The 20,848-nt window shown below is 45.1% G+C and overlaps 1 protein-coding gene across 3 annotated transcripts in view; it reads left to right on the top strand.

The window, feature by feature from the left end:
• The window catches only part of LOC145352796 (formin-like), a 250,617-nt gene that overhangs the window by 180,015 nt on the left and 49,754 nt on the right, over positions 1-20,848 (top strand). For all 3 annotated transcript variants that reach the window (XM_080203148.1, XM_080203149.1, XM_080203150.1), the window contains 2 exons: positions 4,941-4,992; positions 20,210-20,359. In XM_080203148.1, the coding sequence (XP_080059274.1) occupies positions 4,941-4,992; positions 20,210-20,359 (202 nt within the window). The remainder of the gene's footprint in view (positions 1-4,940; positions 4,993-20,209; positions 20,360-20,848) is intronic.

Here is a 20,848-nt window from a genome sequence, read left to right on the forward strand (position 1 = left end):
AAACCAATCCTGGAAACACTTTGCTAAATTGGGGAAGATGAATGAAAGCGTGAGCATTCTGAATTAAGTGGAGAACATCTTCATATCTTCTGTGTCCTTGCAAAAGTGTACAGGTTTAGTTTAGTTTATTTATTAGTGTCACAAGTCGGCTTAATGAAGTTACTGTGAAAATCCCCTAGTCGCCACACTCCGGCGCCTGTTCGGGTACACTGAGGGAGAATTTAGCATGGCCAGTGCACCTAACCAGCAGGTCTTTCGAACTGGGGGAGGAGACTGGAGCACCCGGAGGAAACCCACGCAGACATGGGGAGAACATGCAGACTCAGACAGTGACCCAAGCCGGGAATCGAACCCGGGTCCCTGGCACTGTGAGGCAGCAGTGCTAACCACTGTGCTACCTTTGTGGCCAAGTTGATTTTCAACTGAACGTTTTTAATATAAGAATAATGCTGAAATTTGCCAAGGCAATTTACGTTAATATGTTGGAAATACACTATTCCCAGAAAACCAGCACCAATAAAAATGATTTTGAATCTTTCTTAGAGACGGCAGTGCTGGCAGAATGTAGCAGTGCTATTTCCTGCTCACCAGAGCTGCAGCAAGGTGGCAATTCTACTCATCACAGGGCTGTGCTCCTGACCTTATCAAGCTCATTAGTATCGTTCTGGGGTCAGGCTCATTAGCATTTTATGGGCCGCTTCTCCCAGGGAGTCTGTCTGGAGGGGGCAGAGTTAGGCTGGAGCAGACCTCAGCGCGCCTGGTGGCCTCCTCCTCGTTGCTGGACACAACAGGAAATTTCTTTCTGGAAAAGATTTGCTTTGCTCTGTGCAGTCACTCTGCCTGTGCTCGATAACATAGGACTTCCGGCCATTTGATTTTTAAATTGTTCCCCTCTGCCTTGCTTCTCTCAGGGAACACAAAGGTATTCATTGTACTTACTGCGCTTAACCTCAGATGAAACATTGCCTTCATTTGTGTTATGTTTGAATGGAACAGCCCGTGTATATTTCAGTGACAATGTTCAGCATCTTCACCCTGCCGAATGGAAAACCCTCAGGAATAACAAGGAGGTAGAGGTTGCCGATTGAATGGTTCCTGAAGACTTTTCCAGTGGCATTTTGCTAAAATTGGATGAGGAAGTCAGCATAACTGGGCAGCACGGTGGTAAACACTACTGCCTCACAGCACCAGGGACCCTGGTTCAATTCCGGCCTTGGGTCACTGTCTGTCCGGACTTGGCACAAAGGACGAAAGGGATAGCCTCGCAGATCTAGGCATCGGAGATGAGGTGTTGAGTGAGGATATTGTGGCCAATTGTCCCAAAGGCTGCAGACTGGTCAGCAGTGATGAGGAAGGAGAGTTGCCCACAGTCACAGAGGGTGGAAATGTGAATTTGATGAGGGCCGTTCCAGACTGCGGCAGGGCTGGAGACTCGTCACAGTACAGAAGGAGGCCATTCGGCCCATTGGGTCTGTACTGACTACAATCCCACTCAGGTCCTATTCCCGTAACCACACACATTCACCCTGTTAATCCCCTTGTCATTAAGGGGGTCAGTAATGTTGGGGAATGGGGCAATGCCTGCGAGGGTCAGGGGGAGGCATTATCCAGCCTGGGAGGGATATGGCAGAGGAGCGGCATTCTATCATTTACTTTTGCGCGTGCGCAGTTGGAGGTACCGATTGGAGCAGCAGGGTTGCTGGTGCGTTAAACCCCGCCCACTGGCTTGTGTAGCGCAGTTCAGACCCGCTGATATTTTTTTCAGGCAGAGTGTGTATGGGGGAGCGCCTTAGAACAGGTCTAAAAGTCAGATCTGAAACACTCCCAATTTCACATCCACCCAGCACTTAGAATCAAAATGGTAAAACAGGGCTCACTAACCCAAACCAGGAATTGAACCCAGGTCCCTGAAGCTGTGAGGTAGGTGTGCTAACATTGCTTGCTAAAGGGTTGCTGAAGTGCCAGTTGGGAAGGCAGGGTACAACCCACAACCTTAGCAACTGTAATACTCCCACTGAGCAAAGGTTGAAACAAAAGCTTCCTTCCTGGAGGCAACTAAGAACTGTTAACGTGGATACCTGGGGATAGCTGCCATCTTTCCAATGAGTAGGCCTGTATAATCACCCCTGACTCCCCGCCACTGTTTGTGGGCATCATGGCTAACAGCAGTCTTGGCAGAGGGAGAGAGCTGGAGAAGGAAATGTGTTCTGGCAGTGAAGCAGGGGTTTGTAGGAGATAGAAAGATTTGTTATTGCTGGAAAGAAAAAGAGTTGCAGAGTGAAGAATGTTCATTGAAGGATGAGGTTAAAGCGAATTATTAGAGCAAACTGTAATTTACCTCACTGATGTGCACTTCATGCTGCTAATAGATGAAGAAAGGGTTATCCTGACTTGAAATGCTTGTTCAACCCTCTCTCCACAGAAGTCTTTTTAACACTTTCCTGACTCTGGCCTTATTTACTGGAGCATCCTAATGTTTATACGCACAGTTCCTTCACGTCACACACTGGTTATCATTTTCTGTATCATAACCCACGCTATTGCCTTGTCCTTCCTCTGTAATGATCCAAACCCCCTTCCCAAGTGACTCCACATACCATTTAGCTTCAGGCCCTATCTACAGCCTGAGTTATACAACGCGCCAGGCACCATTGTTACAGAAAGGTAAAAGCAAGTCACTGCAGATGCTGGAATTTGAAACAAAAAGGGAAATGCTGGAAAATCTCTGACAAAGGGTCATCCAGACTCAAAATGTTGGCTGTATTCTCTCTCCATGGTGCTGTCAGACCTGCTGAGATTTTCCAGCATTTTCTAAGGTTTAAAGTTTAAAAATTTTTAAGAAAGTTTAAAGTTTATTTATTAGTGACACAAGTAGGCTTACATTAACACCGCGATGAAGTTACTGTGAAAATCCCCTAGTCGCCACACTCTGGCGCCTGTTCAGATACACTGTGGGCGAATTTAGCATGGCCAATGCACCCTAACCAGCACGTCTTTCGGACTGTGGGAGGAAACCACAGCATCCAGAGGAAACCCATGCAGACACAGGGCAAATGTGCAAACTCCACACAGACAGCGACCCAAGCTGGGAATCGAACCCAGATCCCTGGCCCTGTCAGGTAGTAGTACCAAAAAATGAGGGCCACCAGCTATTGATTTGCTTAAAGTAAAAATATATAACTGAAAATACTCTCTGACAATAAAGTGTAGGGCGGAAATTACTATCAAGAGTACTCTCAAGTTCTTTTCTGTTAAATTAAGAGTAAGTAAAAGCCATGTATTAAATAGTACAGAGAGAAATTTGGTGAGTGTTTTAAACACTGAAAGAATAACATTGGTAATTCATGCTTCCTTTAATTTTCACACTGAAAATCCTGAGTTTTAAACAAAACACAAAATGCTTATTAATTTCATTAATAAATATATAAATAATAAGATTTCTAATGGTTCTGGAAGTAACAAATCTTCTTTATATTGGCAATGAAAAATAGTAGAAATTCTACCATAATTAATTGGATTAAATTCAATGAATGTCACCATCTAAATGAGATTTGTAATAGATTTTCACTTTTTAATGGGAATACTCAGTTAACAGGTTAATTTGATCCTTTCAGTCAAATAGTTGAGTATCAGTGGTTATCATTAGAACACTCCAGATTTTTATTGAATTCAAATTTCACTATCTGCTATGGTGGGATTTGAACCCAGCTCCCTCGAACATTATCCTGAGTCTCTGGGTAACAAATCCAGCAACAATACCATTAAACCATCACCCCCCCCCCATCAACAGCAGCTCTGTATCATGCCAGAAGTCATCGCTGGTATACATATTCTTCAATTGCTATGAACCTTCTCGGCTTTTCTTGAGTACTTTTCTTTTCCTTGGCAATTTAAGGTATCTTCAACCTCCCTGCTGTTTTACATTGGCTGAAGTTATAAAATCATGGATAAGGATATTTAACATTGCAAGCATCAGGACAGCACTGCTACATGGACTGGTCACAGTTTAGTGGCACAGAGGCTGGGACTGAACTTGTTATTCACCCAATGAAACTGAGGAAAGAACCTTGCTGGCCTGGCAATGACTTCTGGCCTTGGCAAAGTGTTGCTGTTAATGGAGGGGGAGCTGATGGCGTCATGGTACTGTTTCTGGATTTGTTACTCAGAGACCCAGGGTAACACTCTAGGGAACTGGGTTCAAATCCCACCACAGCAGATGGTGAAATTTGAATTCTGGAATGTCCAACGATGACCATGAAACCATTGTCGTAAGGAAACCCACCTGGTTCACTAATGTCTCTTAAGAACAGAAATCTGCCATTCTTATCCGATCTGGCCTACATGTAACTCCAGGTCCACAGCAATGTGGTTGACCCTTAACTCAGGGATGGGCAATAAATGCTGGCCCAGTCAGTGATGCGCACATTCCATGAACGAATAAGTAACAAAAAGATAGCCCTTGCTGCCCGTCTACCTTTGTGGCTTTCCAATCATGATGGAGGAACAGTGCTTCCCCCCAGTGCATTTAGTACTCAGTGGCCTCATTCTCAAGCAAAGATGTCCGAATATGAACACACTAACAGATTACATCCACAAAATTTTACCCTTTCACAGAACCACATTGAAAAATTATTTTGGACAAAAATAACTCTATCTATCTTCTTGTGCACTGTAAGAGTCCTATAATTTGGTGCTGATTCAAGGTATTAGAGCATTGTTATGTATGGGGATTTTCTTGCGGTTTGCTTCTTATCTTTGGACATGCAAACTGATCAGAAATACGTCTCTTTATTAAGGAAAATAAAAACACAAAATATCCCGCTATACTAAATCAAGAATAACGTTTCAATGAAGTTGCTTTGTTACTGCATAGTGACAATGGTGAGAGGGTGTTTGATTCTTTGATTAGCACAATAACATTGCATTTCTTTTATTTCCAGCAAAAAACGATCATAAGGTGGAAGAGGAACATCTCGAAGAATCACAGAAAAGGTATCACGTTAATTATCAGCCAGGTTGTCTATGCTTGCATCCCCCTCTCCAAAGCAGCTTTAGCTGAAAGATAACGTGCAGGACACTTTAATCAATTTTTCACTACTGCATGAGTGCAAGCTTTTTTTTCCTTTTAGTTGCTTGCTAGTACAGAATGTGAGTGTTGCTGACAAAAAGAGACATGCTGTCAAAGCTTTTTGTCTTGCACTCATCAGGACAGATTGGCAAGAATGCCACATCTCAAAGGGAGCAACAATTTGTGCTGCCTGAGAAGAGAGTGCTGTTTGGTTGGTGTAATAAGTCTTTGGAGGCAGAAGCCCCTTCACCAAAATCCCTTCATATACAATTCCAACAGCAGTACACAGAGTGCTAGCAGGTAGCAGTTTACCTTCGGGAGTGCCAGAGGAACTGACACTCCCGGTTAAATACAAGGAAAGGACTCTCCGATTGGCCCATCAATTGACTCCTTAATCAGGGAATTCCAATAGGCCAACCTCGATGGCCTGAGTGAAGACATTACAGTTGGTAAGTGGATTTTGATCGGCAGAGGTGCGGCATTCTCCTTGGCAAGGTTTGGTATTGTGGTGAAACAAAAAAAAATTTGCATGAACTTAAAGTAAAGGCGTAGTTTTGGAACAATACTTCCCATCAAGCGTTGAGACTTCTGCGCACGCATTGGCCGGGAAAGTGCCACACATACGCAATCAGTGTCTTCCCAGGCCTGGGAACCAGCCCTGTGTGACTGCACAGGAGAGAAATAAAACAGGGCAAATGTGCAGGTCAGCTAAAGAGGAACACAATTGTAAATACTGTGTCCCTGGGAGCAGGACACAGGGAGACGGACAAGGAGTTATCCCAAAAGCAAGCAAAGGTCCCAAACAAAAGCAAATCCCCAGAGAAAGACAAGGATGGAGATCAGTATAAATTCTACTCAACAAATTTGAGAGAAAGGAGCAGAACGATTGACAGTAACTTTTTAAATCAAAGAGAGACAGACTGTGGGGGATCGACTTGAAGAAAAATGGATGCAGAGAAGACCTGAAGATTCAAGAGGCGAGGCAAACGTGTAAGACCGGGGATTCTCCCAAAAAAATTCAAATTTGTGTAAAGCTTGGAGTAAATCTCGCTTTTTTTTCCAAGGGAATTTTCAAAATGAGTGCACATTCTATGCACTACAGAGTGTGCTGGTGTGAATCTCATTAAAAATCAGTGGGGTGGGGGCCTATTTCTGCTGGAGAGGCCGGCAGCATAGAGCTGAGTGAGCCACTGTGCGTGTGCGGATCTGTCAGCACTGAGATTGGTGCATGTGCAGTGGCCCCACACTGCTGGCCTCCTGCTGATTGCTGGCCAGCCCTGTGACCTCGCATCGCTGGCTGTGCGACTCTCCCACCCAATCACTGGCCTCCCTGATATAACCGGGCCAGCCAAAACCCACCCCACCCCCACCAGCCAGCATCAATTTTCAATTTTCCCCTGGTAGTCCAATCTCCTGATTCACCGCCCCCCACCCCACAGTCCTGACCCCCATCCCCGTTTCCAGAGCCCCGATCTTCACCCGCAGTCCCCAACCCCCTCACCGCGCCCCCCCCCCCCAACCCCTGAAGCCCCCGGCTGACAGAGCCCCCTCCCACCCCAACTCCAGTGTCCACCCCAATCACTGTTCACCTTCACTCTGTTACCAGGCTCCCCCAACTGATCTCCTCCCAAGAGGCCCCCCCCCCCAAAGTAGGTCCCGTTCCCTCTGGCCCCCATCCCATTGACACTGCCCTATACCTGGCGGGCAGTGTCAAGGTACCCCAAGAGCGCATTGCCACTTTGCCCGTTGGGCAGTGCTGGTGGGGGCCAGGCTGGCACTGCCAAGCTGGCAATGCCCAGGGGGACACCCCTCCTTACCTCCTGGGGCCCTCAGTGACCCCCATTTCACTCCTGCAGGGTCAGGCTGCTGGCTAGTGGGGGAGCTAGTGTAAACCCTGACCGGGAGTGGGGGGAGTGGGGTAGCTGGTGGGGAGACACTAGTGGGCACAAAAACTTCAGTCCCAGGCCCACTAATGAAATGCTAGTAACCATCAGCATAATTTGTACAGCTCCGCGCCGATTTCTGGCTTGGAGCTGGCAATGTTGGAAATCAGGTGTCCAGAGACAGGCGAAAACCCTGATGTCCAGCAGGAAGCTAGAGCAGCACAGCGGGCTGGGAGAACCCCCCCCCCCCCCCACACACACCGCTGTAGAGTTTGGTCCACTCATTATCAACTGCAGGTTCCCCTCCAGTGCAATGTACAAATTCCACATTGTGCACTTTTGCCTGGCAGGTAAGTAGCTGTCCTGTGGCCTCCGGCAGTGATGATTTATAACGTTTCAATCGAATTTATTCCGGCACACCCTCCAATTTGCCTTCCATCACTCGCTCACTCACCGGGCTGCGCTCGCCCCAAGAAATTCCCACCGGAGATCAGCGGCCCTCTGCACGGTCCGCCAAATTTTTTGTCCCACGTTTCCTGGGATGGGCGGGACAGGAAAACTCCGCCCACCATCTTTACATTGGAAATAACCGTCCAGAGACGTGTACTTAAAGTTATTTTTAGCAGTTAGACGAGTTAATTCTTACAGGAATAAAGAATGGCCGCCTTATACCTTGCTCATGGCGTTATGCAGTTAGCAAGTCCCAATGTGTCTGTGTGATATCAGTGGAATTCTATTTTATTGCAGGACAATCCTGTTTTACAAAGCTGTGAGTGAAATACAATCTCCGTAGTGCTGGAGAAGGTGTTATAGCGAGGGTGATTTATAGAGCTTTTCTATTAATAAGAGTGCCATTAACAATGCATTTGATATCAAAGTGTGTGGTATATCACCATGCCGCCACTGGCTTGTTCATGACCAATTTGTATTTTACACAAGCTCAAGCTTGATGCAGCATTCTTTGATCCAGTTGGATACATGGAATGAGTATCCAGATCGAAATGATCCTTTTTTATGCTAATGTGCAACTGCAATTTGTTATTTTTCAGTAGCTTCTAAATATATCAAAATTTTATGGGTCATTACGTTTTCCACATTTATGATGTTCACCTCTATATGACATGCAGGTGGGCTTCAGTTATATAACAGAATGAACCTGGGGTTATTGAGAACATAAATTTCCATTGTGAGAATTTGAGCATTATTAGTTTAAAGGCATTCTTGTAGCTTTCATGTCATACAGGAGAAATGCTGGGTCACATCTTGAAACAGCAAAGCTAAAGTTTATTTCATTGCTCTGCTCCCAAAAGATCAAAGATCTCTTTTTTTTTGAGTTGTTCTTTTCCAAGAAAGACTCAAGCTTTACCTGCCGTTAAAGTATCAAGAGTACGTTCCAAACTGTGAAGCGTTCTATTAAAAAAAAACAGTTCGCAACATTTCCCTGTAACCCGGGAGACAAAAATGCAAGGAAATTCAACAAGCCAGAAAGAAAAAGGCAAGAAATTTGCATCTGATATTTGCCACAACAGAGACACGAACAAGAACAAATATGTGTACAGAAGAAGTAAGCTGGTTAAAGCATTGAAAAGGTGCTTAATCTAACGTGGAGATAATGCAGTGATGGTTTTATGAAGGAACTGCTCCAGAGGAATTTATGATGTTATTAAACATAGCAACTGGTCCCCATCCCATCTGAAAGGCAGCAAACAGTCAGATAGCATTATCTTAATAGATTCTGCTTTGGTTAAACCTGGTTATGTTCGATATCAGTTTCAATGAAACTGGGCAAGATGCTCTGTCAGAGTCAGTGCAGAATCGATGGGCCGAATGGCCTCCTTCTGCACTGTAGAGATTCTGTGATTCCATCTCATGGGATAGAAACTTTGGCTGGGATTTTACCAACCAGCCCTGCTCGTCAACGGGAGGAATGGGCTGGTAAAATCACCCGAGAGGCGAGAAATCAGGATTCAGCCTGATTTCAAAAGCTCTCGTGAGTTTACGAGAGCCGGAATTCCGGTAAGGTCAGCATCTCGCCGGAAAAAGGCAAGAGGCTGAATAAATTATGGTAATTTATGGTAATGTTGATTTGCATGTGTTTAGTGAGCCTGGCACTCACTCACCCGGGCTCGCTTGCCTTATGGCCTCACCGGGAGAGGTTCTCTCCAGCCAGGAAAACTCCTGTTCCCAGCGCAAATGCCATCATGGCACCTTGGCACTGCCAGCCCGGGCCCACTGGGTAGTGCCAAAGGGTGTAGCCTATGGAGGAGGAGCATATGGGGAGGCCTAAAGGGTTGGGGTCTGAAGTGGGTAGATGTGGTGCCTAATGGGGTGGGGCTTATAAGAATGGGGCCTGCTGGGTCAGGGCTTCAGAGGATGGCCAGATCATGGAGGGGAGGGAGCCAGCTGCCAGTTATTGTGATCAGATTGGGGGAGGGGGGAGTGCACTTGTTCTGTGCAGCGTGGGGCCCACAGGGACTACATGTCTGTAACTTGCAGGAGGAGGCTCACAATTGGCCATGCAATTGCAGTGGGGGGAGTTGACTGTGTTCAGGCTACCTGCAACAGCAGGGGCCTGACAGCTCTCTGTCTATCAGACCCCTGCTGTTGCAATTGCACATGTGCAAAATCAGAAGTCTCACATATTCATTAGTTCCCTCTATAGTTGCTATTGTGCATGAGTAGACAGAGGTCTGCGCATGCGCAATAGCTCCCTCTGCAGATTGGCTGGCAAATTAAGCCCAGCCCACTACCTGCAGCAGCTAGAAATGGACTGGTGCATATTTTCAATTTCTAAATCCGTAATGTTGGGTCTGAAAACTCATCCTTTATCCCCCCGCCTGCTCTTTTAGCAATGACAAGAATTAGGCGACATTTTCCAGCCATACCCATCAGCTAGATCTTCTGGTCCTGTCGATGGTGAGTCCCGCTACTCCCGCATCCAAACAAAGAACAAAAAACAAAGAAAATTACAGCACAGGAACAGGCCTTTCAGCCCTCCACTTCCACTACCTGCCCCGGCAGTGTGTTCCAGGCATCCAGCACCCTCTGTGTAAAAAAACTTGCCTTGTACATCTCCTTTAAACCTTACCCCTCGCACTTTAAACCTGTGCCCCCTAGTAATTGACTCTTCAACCCTGGGAAAAAGCTTCTGACTATCTATTCTGTCAATGCCCCTCATAATCTTGTAGACTTCCATCAGGTCACCCCCTCAACCTCCATCGCTCCAGTGAGAACAAACCAAGTTTCTCCAACCTCTCCTTGTAGCTAATGCCCTCCATTCCAGGCAACATCCTGGTAAATATTTTCTGTACCCACTCTAAAGCCTCCACATCTTTTAATGTTCAGAATTGAATATTAAATTAGAAGTGCGGCCTAACTAAGGTTCTATAAAGCTGCAACATGACTTGCCAATTTTTAAACTTAATGCTCCGTTTGACAAAGACAAGCATGCTGTATGCCTTCTTGACTACCTTCTCCACCTGCGTTGCCATTTTCGGTTACCTGTGTACCTGTACACCCAGATCCCTCTACCTATCAATGTTCTTAAAGGTTTTGCCATTTCCTGGACATTTCCTATCTGTATTAGACCTTTCAAAATGCATTACCTCACATTTGTCCGGAATGTCTGGAATCCCATGACACATTCCCCGGTGGCGGAGGGTGCAGGAACGCAAAACCCCATTGGTGTTGGCGGGACTGGAAGATCCCACCACCTGCCGATGGCGGACGCCTCTGCACGAGACAATAAGCTGGGCGGGGGGGTGGGTGTTGTTGGTGCGTAGGAATGAGATTCATGCCAATGATAGTCTAAGTTTGAGAGACTGATTGACATTATGGGCCCATCAATCTCGGCATCAAGGAGGCACTTACGCTCTCCACAGCTGGTTAAATGGACGATCTGTGTACAGATGTCATTAAGCGCTCAATGGCGCTTGAGGATATGCAGCTGTTTTAACAGGGGTATCACTGAAATGATGCAAATAGTTCAAGAACTCATGATTCCCAACTCAGGGCATTCCTCTGCCTTGGTACAGGACGATGGCCAAGTTATGCATGAAGTGCAGCAAGTGCCATTATCCTGACAGCAAAATGTGGGCCATTATTTTTGCCCAAATGCGGAGCTAAAGAGGAAGATGAATCATAGCTCTATTCATAGGATTGGATTGTGCTTAGTTGCCCTTTGGAACTTTTGCCAATTTTTACAGTACAGTATCCAAAAATAAAATTTAGTCAAGATGAAGTGACAAGCAGCTACACAATTTAGATTTCAATATCTGTTTGGAATCTAAGCACTCAACCACTTGATATACAGGGCTACCCAGCAAAGAGACATGTTCCTTGTAAAATGAGTTTGTTTTTCAGCTGTGTCCTTCAGCTACTAAAATGTGTTGGAAATCTGCTGTACTTCCACCAGGGTAACATCCTTTGCCTTTCCCTCGATGACAAATAATCTTGTTCCAAACCCATTATTCAGGCTTTATCTCCAGACTAAACAATTTCACTCATCTCTTAGCATCTTGCTTGCTGCACCGTCTGTACACTTCAGCTGATCCAACCACACTCAACTGCCTGGATCCTATCCCATCCCACTCCCAACCCTCCTCATCCTGTGATTCCTGACCTAAGCTGGCATTCCATCCCTTATCTCTTCTTCCCATCCATCTCTTCTTCCTCCTTGAATATCTTTCTTATAAAATACAAAAATGACAGATAGAAAAAGATCCCACCTAAACTTAAAATCCTTCCTTAAAGGTGCCAGGGACCCAGGTTCGATTCCGGGCTTGGGCGTAGAGTCTGTACGTTCTCCCTGTGTTTGCGTGGATTTCCTCCGGGTGTTCCAGTTTCCTCCAAAGATGAGCGCGTTAGGTGGATTGGCCAGTTTAAATTGCCCCTTGGTGTCAGGGAGTTGAGCAGGGTAAATATATGGGGTTGTGGGAATAGGGGCTGAGTGGGATTCTGGTCGGTGCAAACTTGATGGGCCAAATGGCCTCCTCCGCTATGGGATTCTATGATTCTAAATGCACTATTTTGACCAAACCTAGGTCACACCATCACATTCTTTCTTAGCCTCAGATCCTTTCTTTTATTACGCCCATATGTGACACCCATATGCCTAATGTTAAGATGTTAATTCCAATAGTTTTATGTTGAGGATGAATGGCCGGAGTTCTCCAGCCCTTTACGCCAGCGGGATCTTCCAGCTTCACCGATGTAAATAGACATTTCATGGGCTTACCATCGGGGAACCCGCAGCTGGGGGGGTGGGGGGGAGCGGCTAGGGGGGCGGCAGGGGTGGAGTTGGGGTTGGCATGGGGGACTGAAGCCAGCTGATTCCTTGAAACATGCTTATTGCTAAGACAGCAAAGCAAAGTTACAGACTCTCCCAGTTCCTCCCAGACACCTGGGCCGGGATTCCCTGGTCTTGTTCATCCTGTAGCCACTGCCAGTGAGAATGGAGAATTTGGTTCTCATCCGAATGTCCATTCACTGCAGCGGGTGTTTATATCCTCTTATACTGATCCCCCAATCCTTCCACAACTGGGGGCAACTGTGTTCAGTGTAATATAGTTCTAACATAAAGCATGTCTTCTATTGCAGCAGAATTTCAAACTATTGTGAGCAGTTTTGGGCCCCTTACCTAAGGGAGGATGTGCTGGCCTTGGAGGGAGCCCAGAAAAGCTTCACAAGAATGATCCCAGAATTGAAACAGTCGAGGAGTCTGAGTCTATACTCGATAGAGTTTAGAAGGACGAAGGAGGGATCTAATTGAAGCCAAGAGACCTAAATAGAACAGACATGGGGAGGATGTTTCCACTAGTGGGACAGACTAGAACTCGAGAGCACACCCTCAGTGTGAAGGGACACTCCTTTAAAACTGAGATGAGGAGGAATTTCTTCACCCAGAGGCTGGTGAATCCGTGGAATTCATTGCCTCAGAAGGTTGTTGAGGCCAGGTCATCGAGTGTCTTTAAGACAGAGATGGATGGGTTCTTGATCAGTAAGGATATCAAGGGTTATGGGGAGAATGAGGTTGAGAATCATATCAGCCATTACTGAATGGTGGAGCAGACTCGATGGGCCGAATGGCCTAATTCTGCTCCTATATTTTATGGTCTTATTAACATTATATAAATATAAATTGTTCTTGTTACTACAGTGATAGTGGTTGGTGCAGTGGATGCACAGGCATTATGATCCAATCTGGTTCCATTGTGATCATACATAACCTTTTTCCTCCAGCTCACGCTAGTGGTGACATTCATAACTTCTCTTTAAAGGCTCATTTCTTCATATCTTGTTCCACTTGTTATTTGCTTTTATGTGCTGACATCACACCCATAATATTCATAGAATCATAGGATCATACAGTGCAAAAGGAGGCCATTCAGCCCATCGAGTCTGCACCGACCACAATCCCACCCAGGCCCCAACCCCACAACCCCCTGCATCTACCCCAGCTAGACCCCCTGACACCAAGGGGCAATTTAGCATGGCCAATCCACCTAACCCACATCGCATATCTTTGGACTTTGGACATCTTTGAGATCTTCCAGTCCTGCTACAGTGAGCGCCAAGTTCTCGTTTCTCACTGACGGAAGGGTGTGAATGACTGGAGAATCCTGGCCAGAGTTGCAGATGCTGGACCAGATTCTCCAGCCTTGCCTGCAACTGGGATTCTCCACTCCCGCTGCAGTGAACAGAGAATCCGGCCCTCTGTCGTCCGAACGAGCTGAGAGACTAGCGTCTCTTACCTCAGCTGGATGTAGAAAGTCAAAATCAAAGAAAAGTGAAGGAGTTCTCCTGCTGTGCTGGTCAATGCTTATTCCTCAGCCAGCATCATTAAGGTAGATGATTTGGTTATTATCACTGCGAATGATGAGGATTTGCACAAACTGCTTGCTGTATTTCCTACATAAGAAACTGGAGCAGGAGTGGGCCACATAGGCCCCGGAGTGTACCCCTCCATTCAACAAAGCCTGATCCTTGCCCTCAATTCAACTCAACTTTCTACCCAATCCCCACATCACTTGTTTCCCTTAGCAACTAAAAATCTTTGCTACCTTGAATATAGTCAACATACACTCAACCAGGATATCGAGTTTAAAAATTGGCAAGTCGTGTTTCACATTTATAGAACCTTAGTTAGGCCGCACTTAGAATATAGTGTTCAATTCTGGTCGCCACACTACCAGAAGGATGTGGACGCTTTGGAGAGGGTACAGAAAAGATTTACCAGGATGTTGCCTGGTACGGAGGGCATTAGCTATGAGGAGAGGTTGGAGAAACTTGGTTTGTTCTCACAGGAGCGATGGCGGTTAAGGGGAGACCTAAAAGAAATCCACAAGATTATGAGAGGCGCGGAGACAGGGTGATAGTCAAGAGCTTTTTCCCAGGATGGAAGAGTCAATTACTTGGGGGCACAGGTTTAAGGTGCGAGGGGCAAGGTTTACAGGAGTTGTAGGAGGCAGATTTTTTACACAGGAAGTAGTGGGTGCCCGGAACTCATTGCTGGGGGAGGTAGTGGAAGTGGATACAGTAGTGACTTTTAAGGGGCGTCCTGACAAGTACATGAATAGGATGGGAATAGAGAGATATGGTCCCCGGAAGGGTAGAGAGTTTTAGTTAAGTCGGGCAGCATGGTCGGTACAGGCTTGGAGGACCGAAGGGCCTGTTCCTGTGCTGTAATTTTCTTTGTCCTTTGTTCTTTGTATCTGACCGTCCAAAGCTCCAAGGTGGAGCGAAAGCTTTACTCTGAGCTGATTGAAGAGGTTACTTCTCATCTCAATCCCAAGTACCCATTCTAACCCATGTTCTGAGACTACTTTCTCTGATTCTAACTGAGGAATTAGCTTCTCACCATCTACCCTATCCTCTCAGAATCTTAGATGTTTCATTCAGATTGATGTCAGAGAGCGTAGACCCATTCTGTTCAATCTCTGCTAATAGGCTAACCCTTCCATTCCTGGAATCAGTCAAATGAACCTTTGTTGTACCCACTCTAAGGTGAGTATATCCTTCCTTGGGTACTGACACCAAAAGTGGACTCCAAGTGTGACCTCATCAAAGCCTTGTACAATTACAAGCTAGAACAAGAGGTCATAGTTTTAGGATAAGGGATAACAGATTCAAAACGGGGATGAGGAGAAATTCCTTCTGTCAGTTGTGAGTCCGTGGAATTCACTACCCCAGAGTGCAGTGGATGCCGGGGCGTTGAGTAACTTTAAGGAAGAGGTGGGCAGAATTATAATTAATAAGGGTTTGAAGATTATGGTGAATGGGCCGGGAAGAGCACCAGCTCTGATGAAGTATCATCTAGACTCGAAATGTAGGCTCTATTCTTTCTCCACGGATGCTGTCAAACATCGAGGAGGTGATTCTCTCGGCATATTACACTGCTTTAGCCAGATAAATTCAAGCACATGCCTGGTGGTATATTGGTAGTGTCACTGGACTAGTAATCCAGATATCCGGCATGATGCTCGGGACCCGGATTCAAATCCCACTATAGCAGATGGTAAAATTTGAATTCAATATTCAAGAAATTCAAGAATATTCAACTAGAAACTCTGGAATTAAAAGTCTAACGATGACCATTGTCGATTGTCATAAAAACTCATCTGGTTCACCAGTGTCCTTCAGGGAAGGAAATCTGCCATCCTACAGGAGTGGCACGGTAGCACAATGGTTAGCACTGCTGCCTTGCAGTTCCAAGGACCTGGGTTTGATACCCGGCTTGGGTCATTGTCTGTGCGGAGTCTGCATATTCTCCGCGTGTCTGTGTGGATTTCTTCTGGGTGCTCCAGTTTCCTCCCACAGTCCAAAAATGTGCAGGTTAGATTGATTGGCCATACTAAATTACCCCTTAATGTCCTGGGATGCATAGGTTAGAGGGATTAGTGGGATGAATACGTGGAGCTATGGGGATAGGGCTTGGGTGGGATTTTTTGTTGGTTCAGACTCGATGGGCCTCCTTCTGCACTGTAGGGATTCTGTGGATTCTATGTGACTCCGGACCCACTGCTTCGTGGTTGACTCTTAATTGCACTCCGGGATTGGCAATGAATGGTGGCCTAGCCGGCAACACCTACATCCCATGAACAAATTTAAAAAGCAGAAGTATTCTTTATATTATTCAAATTTTTGCACATCCCGCATTCTGGTGGCTACATGCTTTTTATTCTGGGATACCTGTATATTTCCCATACACTTTCTTGCCTAGCTATTCAATCTGAGGAGCATATTTCAACCTCTGGAAAACTTTGAAATCTTCCTTCAGACATTTGTTTTGTGTCTTCTTCCAAACCACCGACAGTTTGAGGCACTTTAATGCATTAATGTGATATTTCTAATAGGGTTGTTGTAACCTTCCAGACTTTAGAAAAATAGGCTTACACACTTGATGGAATGAATAGCTCCTAAGTAATAGAATCCCTATAATGCAGAAGAGGTCATTCAGCCCATCGAGCCTGTACTGACTCTCTGAGTATCTTACACAGGCTCTCTCCCCACTCTATCCCTGCAAACACATTTCCCATGACTGATCCATCTAACCGTTGTATCTTAGGACACTAAGGGACAACTTAGCATGGCCAATCCACATAACCTACATAAATAAAAGCAAATTACTGTGGATGCTGAAATCTGAAGCCAAAAGAGAAAACGCTGGAAAATCTCAGCAGGTCTGGCAGCATCTGTAAGGAGAGAAAAGAGCTGATGTTTTGAATCTGGGGATAAGTCTTTGTCAAAGCTGCTATGCATCTTGGGAGTGTGGGGAGGAAACCCAGAGGAAGCCCCCACAGACACAGGGAGAACATGCAAGCTCCACACAGACAGTCACTCGAGGCTGGAATCGAACCCGGGTCCCTAGAACTGTGAGGCAGCAGTGCTAACAATTGTGCCACTCTAAATAGATAAATCATAAAATTCAGGAGATTTGAGACATTACAGTCAACACTTTTGGGAATCATTGTAGACAACCAAACAATCTGGGTTGCAATTGGCTTCTTCATCAAAGCAGTGGGTTTACTTACTGAAATGTCCAGGAATTTCAAACAGCCAGACTTATTCTCTTACTAAGAGATCTACTAAAAGATGGAAACCTGGAAATGAGACAGGAATGTGACACCCATCACACCATTTTGGCTTTCCCATGGTCTGAGCCCCCAGATCCCTGCACAGAGTCATTTGGATATTTGGTTTTGGCATGCCCGCACCCGTAGAAAGATGAGAGATAACTCTGCCCTGATTTCCTGTCAGAGACTTAGTGGCATCTAAGTCACTGATCAGGCAGAGGGAAATAAAAGGAAAGATGTTTCTTTTAAGCAGTACATCACAGCTCCGTTTTTGGAGGGCGGGGGATGGTGGGTGGCTCCATAAGTGGCTTCCGACACAGTGCGCCGTTCACTAACCCTCGGGATCTCATTCAGTTTAGTGAAGAGTGACAGCAGGAAGCCACAATTATGACACATTGTATGGACACTCCTACTGTAAGGGCAGACTGTGCTGTCCACTGAATTAGCAATCAGTGGAGATGGCGCGTTTCCAGAAAATTGTTTCAGATTACATTTCCCATTGGATAAGGTACCAGAGAAAACAGTGTTATAGTCCACTGCATAGTGTTCCACCATAATATGTAACACATTAAAGATCATCAGCATAATGTACACCACCTACATATGTTTGTTGCTTCCAGAACCCTAGTAATCAGTCCTCAAACTTGCTTTAACGTATAGACAGGATGGGTCCTTTTCACTTTTTTCAATGCTCCCTTCATTGCCAGCATTTCTTTGACTTTCTTTTCACTTGTGGACTGCTATAATTAATTTATTATTAATAGAAGTTTCACCCACGTGAGACTTGGGCCACACGGTGGCACAGCGGTTAGCACTGTTACCTCACAGCGCCAGCAATCCGGATTCAATTCCCGGCTTAGTCACTGTCTGTGTGCAGTCTGCACATTCTCCTCGTGTCTGCGTGGGTTTCCTCGGGGTGCTCCAGTTTCCTACCACAGACCAAAAGGCATGCTGGTTAGGTGCATTGGCCATGCTAAATTTTCCCTCAGTGTACCCGAACAGGTGCTGGAGTGTGGCAACTCGGGGATTTTCACAGTAACTTCACTGCATTGTTAATGTAAGCCTACTTGTGACACTAATAAATAAACTTGAAATAATTTCAAGGTGTAACCTCTCAAAGGCCACAATTTGAGAATCATAGAATCTGTACAGTGCAGAAGGAAGCCCTTCAGCCCATCGAGTCTGCACCAACCACAATCCCACCTATCCCCATAACATCATGCATTTACCCTAGTTAGTCCCCCTGACACTAAGGGGCAATTTAGCATGGCCAATCCACCTAACCCACTTTGAACTGTGGAAGGAAACCGGAGCACCCGGAGGAAACGGGGAGACACAGGGGGAATATGCAAACTCCACACAGGCAGTGACCCAAACCCGGAATCGAACCTGGGCTGATGCTGTGAGGCAGCACTGCTAACCACTGTGCTACCATGCCACCCTGAGGGCAGGGGGGTGGTGGGGGGGTGGGGTGGGGGAAGGATACAATTGTTGATGAGAGATCTTTAATTCGATAGCTTGATTGAAGTTGTTTTGTGCCGGTGATGAATTGGCCTGTAGTTTTGTAATCCTCAGAGATTTTTGGGTGAATCTGTCTGCAGATATTATGGGAAGCTTGGTGCATTTGGCTCCTTTCCTGAAGGTTTAAATTATCAGTCTATTCATCACCAATATCACAAGCACTTTTCAACGTTGAAAGTGATAGGTGATAAAGTAATGTGTTCTTTCATGTAATTTTATTTAAACCATTAAAACAACATGGTCACAATTGTTATTTAAAGAATTTTAAGTTGATTACACAAGTGACTAATTAATGATCTAATTAATGCTCCCTAGTGTGTATATAGACATTTTTACTATGGGCAACGCTTTGAAACACTTTTTACTGCAAATTAAAGGTTCTTTTTCATAATTCTTTTTGCATTTTTACTGCTATCTAAACCAATCCTGATGGTTTCCATTAAAGTGATGTAGATCTATGTGTAAATGCTTGGTGTGCTATTCTCTTGAGGGACAGTAAAATAATCATTGTTCAGTTGAAGACTAACATGAGCTTGAAGGGCTAGGACTCATCAGAGCTAGTGAAAATTAAGCTGTTTGAAATGTTTATCCTATCTCCAAGTAACGTTAATGATTAAAGAAAGGTGTTCCGAGTGTTCTGCAACATTCTAGTATTTGTTTGAGTGTAGTGCTAAGTATTTGCTTCAGATTTAAATACTTCTCAGAGACAAAATCCAGGTAAATCCAACATAAAATTACTCATAACCTTCAAACAGCTGGTATATCCAAAATGCATCTTACATGAACGGAACCAATTTGAGAAAAGTTTTTGGGGGTGAATATTTGATGGGTGAAAGGGAAAGCTACTTGAAGACAAAAAACCTGTGGCAGGAAGCAACAATGGTGAAGCTGGGAAAGAGAAAGAAAATAAATAAAACATAGATGTGCAAAGTGGCTGCTTTGCCCATATTGGATTAATCGCCTTCCTGCAGAGTACGGGAATTGTATTTACCGGGGCTCTCAGTGAAACTCCGACAAGGAAACAATTTGATGCATTATTTCGTGTCGTTATATCAAATCCATGCCTGACGCTGATGGCGATGTGTGTGCTGAGATCAGTAACACAATATTGGATTTCATTGCATTTCATCTGAGTGGCACCTTGGTTGTCAGAGGGAGCATGAGTTTAAACAGATACCAACTATTTGAAGTGCATGAATGAAAGGGAAAGTGTGCAGTTCAGATTTTTATGTGTCTGTACTTGTTTATGTTATGCGCCTGGAGTCCCTCACTTTTGTAGGCTAATGTGGTCTTGATTTCTCACTGTAGTGAGTCCTTTTTTTAATTTGTAAGAGTTGGGAGCATTCAAATGAGGCTACTGATAGCGCTTGTTTTAATACTCAGACTTGGCTATGCATGTGGGCATGGTTATATAGCCATTCCAAATATCTCCTCCTGGGAAGAGCGTAGGTGTTTGAAGGTTACATTATACTTGACAAGTGTTGCTGCCATGCAAGTTGAAGCACAGGGAAGTCAGAGTAATTATAGAGTATTGGCTACTGACTTTGGAACGAGCCCTCGGGGGAACTACGGCCACTAGCAGGCTTACGTGTTGACAATTGTGTTTTTCCACCGCCCCCCCCCCCTCACCCCCTCCCCCCTCACCCCCTCCTTTTCCCTCCTAGCTTTGAAGATACAATAAGATTCTTTGGAGTGAAGTCAAAGCCTGGGGAGAAGGAGATTACTCCAAACTACATATTCATGTTGTGGTTTGAATTCAGCACGGATTTTAAGAACACTTGGAAACGGGAAAGCAAAAACATCTCAAAAGAGAGGTAAGAAGGGGATGGAGTAACCCGCCGGAAATTCTTTCAAAATTGTAACATTTGAATCTGAACATATTTAATATGCATTATACTCGATTTACTCGATTCCTTTTTTTATTATTAACTTGGCTGAAAGGAGTTCGATTCCCCCCCTGGGTATGTTGAAAAAGTTGCCAAAGCCTCCTTTACCCACACGGAAGATAAACGCACATAATCTGATAAATTACACTTTCTCAACTCTTTTCAATTACCTGCTAATAAAGTGGAATGAGAGCTGGGCTAATTTGTAACAGACTTCTTCGCCAGTTGCATTTTTTTTTGTGCGTGTGTCGAACGAGTCTAAATGAACTGATATTACTGTCGCAGACAGTACCAACAAATAAAAGCAAATGCTTTTTCCAGTTATTAAGCCTCACTCGCATCAAAGGGAAACCCCCCAGACCTGGGCCACACTTAGCACAATGTCAAAGCCCCACACTGAATTTATGGCAGCACATC

This window comes from Carcharhinus amblyrhynchos, chromosome 14 (assembly GCF_965287045.1).
Source record: "Carcharhinus amblyrhynchos chromosome 14, sCarAmb.v2.hapA, whole genome shotgun sequence".
NCBI lineage: Eukaryota > Metazoa > Chordata > Chondrichthyes > Carcharhiniformes > Carcharhinidae > Carcharhinus > Carcharhinus amblyrhynchos.